The sequence below is a fragment of the Varanus komodoensis genome, unplaced genomic scaffold (assembly GCF_004798865.1).
Source record: "Varanus komodoensis strain SLA01 unplaced genomic scaffold, ASM479886v1 scaffold29_1, whole genome shotgun sequence".
Classification (NCBI taxonomy): Eukaryota; Metazoa; Chordata; class Lepidosauria; order Squamata; family Varanidae; genus Varanus; species Varanus komodoensis.
Window position 1 is genome coordinate 10,270,291 of NW_025335759.1, and position 6,000 is coordinate 10,276,290.

Genomic DNA, 6,000 nt, shown 5'->3' on the forward strand with positions numbered 1-6,000 from the left:
TAGATTCAGACTTAGTGATGATTAGGCAAACAGACTTAGGGTCTATTTCTGGATCCATCTCAGTGTCTGCTATCTAAACACCTGTGGACAAAGAATTTCAGAGTTTGATCATCCAAGACTTCACCGTGAAGAAGTCCTTCTAAATTCTGTCTTTGGTCATGTTTCCCCTCCCGATACCTGGGACAGACTGTGTGCTAACTGGCCAGCAGCAGCAGGCCTCTGGTTTCCTTAGGAAAAAATAAATCAGCACACTAGCAGCTGTCAAATCTTCTTGCAAACAGGCCAGTTTCAGTGACAAGTTGCATATTTTTTATTTTGAGATCAAAAGGTCTGCATTTAAAAAGCTCATTGGTAAATGCCATCTGGACCCAGTGGCATTCATTTTAATTTGCTGATTACCTCAAGAATTACATCTCTTGCCACATCTATCTGGGTCAGTTCTTCGCCAGTTGTGTCAGATGGCCTGCCAGAACCAGAACAACAACGTTGCTGTGCCTGAGGTAGGAAACCTAAAAAGTACTCCCATTCACCCACCGCGAGGTACTCCTGCACAGAGCCTGTTCAGCTGTAAGGGGGCGGTGCAAAGCAACATCATCTTCTTGCTCAGATCCCCCTGAATTATGCAGGGCTCATGCAGTGTCCCGTCTCCGTCTCTCTGAGCGGAGCTAGCTCCAAAGCCGTAACTCAAGGCAGATGCTTCACCTGGCCTAGTGACAGAGCCCTCGGTTGAAAATACGCCCCACCTAGCGTAGGCCAAGACATCCTCTTGCCGTCTCCCCCCCTACGCCGTCTTGTCTCCTGTACAGGAAATGATTCAGTACATATTCTCGGCTCTCCCAGAGAAATCACTCTAATCACATCACTTCCTTCGCTCCTGGAGAAGAAGTAACTTGACCGGCGGCACTCCCACGCCGACGTCTTCTTGCAGCACGGCCCCTTCCGGTCCATGTAGCTGCTCTCTTGCCGAGAGGGCATTTCCGCACACCCCCAGCCTCACACGGGGATTGCAGCCCGGATCGCAGCCCCCGCCCCACCGCTCTCCCATCAGTCAAAGTCGATGGTGACCTGCTCGATCTCCTCGTGGCTGTTCTGGACAGTGCTCTTGCCATGCATCTCCTTGAGGTGGCGCCGCAGGCCCGGCTTGTGGGTGAAATGCATCTCGCAGTAGTTGCACTTGTGGGGCTTGATGCCGCTGTGCAGGTTGAGGTGGTCCTGCAACGTGGCGTTCTGGGTAAAGCACTTGCGGCAGACGGGGCACTGGAAGGGCTTGAAGCCCGTGTGGACCCGGATGTGCCGCGTCAGGTTGCTCTTCTGCGAGAAGACTTTGCCGCAGCGAAGGCACAGGAACAGCTTGTGCTCCTGCACGTGGCTCGCAAAGTTTCCCAGCTGCTGGAACACGCAGCTGCAGCGCGGGCACCGGTAGGGCCTCTCCAGCCCCGGCACCTTCCACGCGGCCGCTGCGCCACCCGTCCTCCAGTCCCTGTAAGCCGCGGCCGTGCCGTGCCGGTGGCGATGCAGGGGGTAGTTCCGCCACTGGGAAGCGGGCAGGGGAGCTGCGGACGGGAAAGGGAGCCCCTCGTTGCTTGTTTCGTCATCGTAGCAACCTTGCAAGTAGCTGCGGGTGATCTCCACCGCAGAGTTGATAAGGGAGAGCGAGATGGCGGGAGAGGCGGGGCCGTGGGAGCCGCGTGGGGCGAACTCGGGCCCCTCTGCTTTGCTCTCCTCGGAGTCCGCTTCCCCTGCGGGGGAGGAAGACTGCTTCTCCTCCTGCTCCCCATCCTGCTGCGGGTAGCTCCCTTCCACGTGCTCCTCCCGGAGCAGGGCATCGGCCTTGGGGACTAGGTAGTGGGAGACCGCCTGGGCACAGCGCTCCACCACATGGCCCATCTGCAAGAAGGAAGCCGCCGTCAGGTAGTTGACCAGTTCCTTGATGGGCACTTCAAGGCATCCTGTGTAGCAAGAGAGCAGGAGCTGGCGGCCGATCTCAGGACTCTGGAACAGTGAGACAGACACCTCCTGGGAGTCGTTGAGCAGGAACTGGTCGCGCAGGAAAGGGGAGCAGGCGGCAAAGACCACACGGTGCCCCGGAACCCGCAGCTCGTTCACCTGCACCGTCACATCACAGAACCGCCGCTGTTCCCGTAACTGGTCCATGCGGTGTAGCACTCCATCGCCATAGCCAGGGAAGCGAAACTGCAGCCGTTCACAGGCCGGAGCCATTTTTGACACACCTGGAGAGGGGACAAAAGGCAGGCGGGGAGGAGATCTCTGAATTACACAGAACACTCCAGATGAGAGTCACCTGGATGTCCATGTACGTGAACTGGGATTTCAGAAAGTACTATTTCAGTACAGGGTGTTTGATGAAACCAAACCAAGAGAGTACAATGAAACAACAATCTTAGTTAAATGGCTGTGGGGGGGTATAGAAAAAGATTGCCAAATAGGAAAATTCTGAAGTACTATTCTTAATTCAAAAACTCCATCTCCATGTTGAAAACAATGCCATAACAATTCTGTCAAATACTCTAATGTTCAAAAGATACCTGAAAGGCAACTATGAAATTTTGAAGTATGTGCCCCAAGAGAATTTGCACTGAGCTGCTTTGCATATAATGGAACCAAAACCAAGCTGCTGCTTCTGCAGAACTTGCTCATCAGCCAAAATCCTCACCAGAGCACCTTTCTCCAGATGTCCCTCCATTTCAGAGATCATGCAGGTAATCAATGGAGAAAAGGCTTTTTTTTGGGGGGGGGGAGATACTGAGGGTGCTAGGATTGCGTTTTTAGTGTCTGTTTATTTTATTTTAAATAATGTGTTTCGAGGGGTTTTACTGGTCTCACAAGTTCTTTTAAGGGCACTTTTACTAGAAAGAAAGGAAGCATATTACAGAAACAAAAACATTTAACTAGGTATGACACTATCTATACAGCTGAGTATCTAAAAGTTGTGATCCGATTCTGCAAAACCCTCTTGTAAAACCGCATTTCCTATCCCAGCAGTGAAAACGCTAAAGGTACCTCAATATTTTATTGATTTGTGAACTTTACTAACCACAATCAGACTGACTGTAATTGAAGTCCAGTTGCACAGGTACAAAACCATAACTAATACAAATAAGTCCTGTCTATGCTATCTTTTTAATCCAGTTCATTTTTCAAACGAAATTTTCTTTTGGGGGGGGATTGTGGAATGGAAAACTGAAGAAATAAATATTATTCCTCTTGATATGAGACGTTTGCGTTAAAGGATGAGAACGGCTGGGTTGTTTTCAATTTGGCACCTGCATATGGTTTCTTTAAAACGGTTTCGTTCAACAAAACAAACAATGAAACCTCAATGACCCAACAAGGATATCGATTTCCGCCCCCCACGTGCTCCCTTACTACTATTCCCGAAAGCTTTGTGAGCGACTTGCGTAGCACACGCCCACGTCCTTGCCGGCTTGCTCTGCTACTCTACGCAGTTTGCGTCGCGGACCCGGCCGTTGCTCGCTTCAAACTCCCGAAACGGCGCGCGCAGCGACCTCTGGAGGCCGCTTCGCGCTCCTCGCTGCGCTATTGACGCAGCTCGCCGCCTCTGCGAGCGCTATTCATAGACGCTGCCTACGCTCCTCCCCTAACGTGTACCTCTCTTCTTCTCCTGCACACCCCTGCGTAAGTTACGTGAGCGCCGTTTCTTAAACCACTCACCCAAATTGCCGCCTCGCAAGCCTTCTTCCCTCGTTTCAGGGGCCGCCCCCGCCTCTTAGGGTCTCCGAGGGGCCGCGTCACACCCGGCTCCGTTAAGGATCCTCGCAGCACCTCGGCTGCTCCGCCATCTTGGAATCCGCCTCTCAGAGGGTCCGGGACTTTTTCTCCCAGGCGGGCAAGGGCAGGGATTGCTCCGCGGAGCGACCCGCCGCTGGGGCTCCGTACGAGGGGACCCGAGTGAGTAGAAAAGGGTCACAGTAAGAGCCGGTATCCCTCCGCTGTGAAAGAGTCCCCCACAGACCCCCATTCACAAGCCATGGCTTCCATTCCACCCCATACAAACCTCTAGCTGCTTCCTGGAATTTTTCTTGACTGGCTGAAAACAATCCACTCCACTCTACAACACGCACAAGCAAGCAAGCAAGCAAGCTTCATTGTGTAGTTACTTCCTTCACAGCACAATACGTTGTTCCCACATTTACTCAGAGTAGACCCATTAAAAATCAGTGGCATTTAATTCATGGCAAAATCAAGCCCCATTTATTGCAACGGATTTTCCTGAAACTTGGCTTCACTGGGGACAAACCCAGTATGGATCTGCAGTCCTCATTCAATATTTTATTTATTTTACTATTTTCGCACCCTGTTATATCCCCCCTTCCAAATATGAGACTTGTTCCTAAAGCTTGGACTTAAAATCCCCATGGGGCAATCCTCTGCATGTTTAGACACTTGCCCCACACATAGAAGTCCGCTCTAATCCATTAGTTGCCTCACCTTTCCCTGCCCTGTAAAATGATCATCTGCCAAACAGGTAGGCATCCCACTGGTGCAACTTTTTCTGGCATGAATGTAAAGCGTGAGGAACTGCCATCAACTGCACCTATTGTGCCACAGTCTGAAACAAAAGACTATTGACACACACAGAAAAGCAGTCACAACATTCTTTTGTCTAGCAGCTTTATTTATTCATTTAAAAACATTTTTAACCATGCACTTCAGCCAGACGGGCTCCCAGGGCAGCTTACAAAGATCAACACTCATGTCCCTGCCTTCAGACACGACACAAAAGGAAAGCAGGGTTGGGATGCAGGAGGAAAAAAACCCAATCAGGCATGAATGCATAGCTATGATGTTTGTATAGCAAGCAGCTGATGTGCGTACAGTGGGAAAAGAGGAGAGGCCCCAAGCTGGTGGTCTCCCAGCAGGGTCAGACTTGGTGTGTGTGTGTGTGGGGGGGGGGGTCCAGCCTTTGCCTCCTTTCCCTCAAGTTGTCTCTCACTTTGGAGAGCAGCCCTCAAAATGGCCGTCCTTCACAGCCCCGCTCAGCCCTTGGGCACCCACGACCAAGTCTTCCTAGCCTGTATGGAATCGCTCCATCTTTTACTTGGCCTTCCGGCCTTGGCTTTCCCAAGCGTCTTCTCCAGAGAGTCTTGCCCTCTCGTGATGCGTCCACAAAGTACAACAGCTTCACATTCTTGCTGTTTTTGCTTCTGGGGAAAGTTCAGACTTGATGTGATCTAGGACCAACTTGTCTTTCTCTCTGTCCAGGGAATCGGCAAAGCTCTTCTCCAGCACCACATCTTACATACATCAATTTTCTTCCTAGTATCTTTCTCCGCTGTCCAGCTTTCACCCCCGTACATTATTATTATTATTAGAACATTTCTATGCCGCCCCTTGCCGAAGCCTCGGGGCGGCTTACAACACAATACAATACAATATAAAAATAACAATATAAAATTAAAATTAATAATGTAAAATAAATAAAAAATATAAACGATATAAAAGAAGTTATAAAAGAAAAGTTGTAAAAGAAAAGAAGTCGCCCTGGCCAGATAAATAAGTAAATATTGACCAGGAATACAATAGTTTGGACAATCTTGGCCTCTCGGTGAAAAGTCCTTAAATGAACTTTCCTAGTTCCTTCACCAATGACCTTCCAAGTCTTAGCCTTCTTCGAATTTCTTGCCGCTGTCTCTGTTTGAAAGCACCACTGAGCCAAAAGAACTTTCGCAATTTCAATTTCGTCACTGTTACCAGTAAAGTTGTTGTGTAACTCAGCACAACATCTTGGTTTTCTTAAAGTTTCCCTTAGTGCAGTGGATGGTTAGGGTTTTTAAATACTGTCCAATATTTAAAATCAAATAATAAAATAAAAATAAAGAATTTCAAACAAAATTAAACAAAAATAAATAATTAAATTACAATTAAATTATTTTAAATTTTTTTAATACTGCCAGGTCACAGTGACTTCATTGCCAGACAACTCCCAAACCTCACTTGCAAACCGTTATTGATCTGCTT

The 6,000-nt window shown here is 49.1% G+C and overlaps 1 protein-coding gene across 1 annotated transcript; it reads right to left on the reverse strand.

Annotated features, from left to right (window-relative positions):
* Positions 1-259: 259 nt before the first annotated feature.
* Positions 260-3,744, reverse strand: LOC123026103 (zinc finger and BTB domain-containing protein 26-like). Its single transcript, XM_044435367.1, has 2 exons — positions 3,694-3,744; positions 260-2,231 (listed from the first exon to the last, which is right to left on the reverse strand). The coding sequence occupies exon 2, from the start codon at positions 2,218-2,220 to the stop codon at positions 1,045-1,047; it is 1,176 nt and encodes a 391-aa protein (XP_044291302.1). The 5' UTR covers positions 2,221-2,231; positions 3,694-3,744; the 3' UTR covers positions 260-1,044.
* Between the last annotated feature and the right edge of the window lie 2,256 nt (positions 3,745-6,000).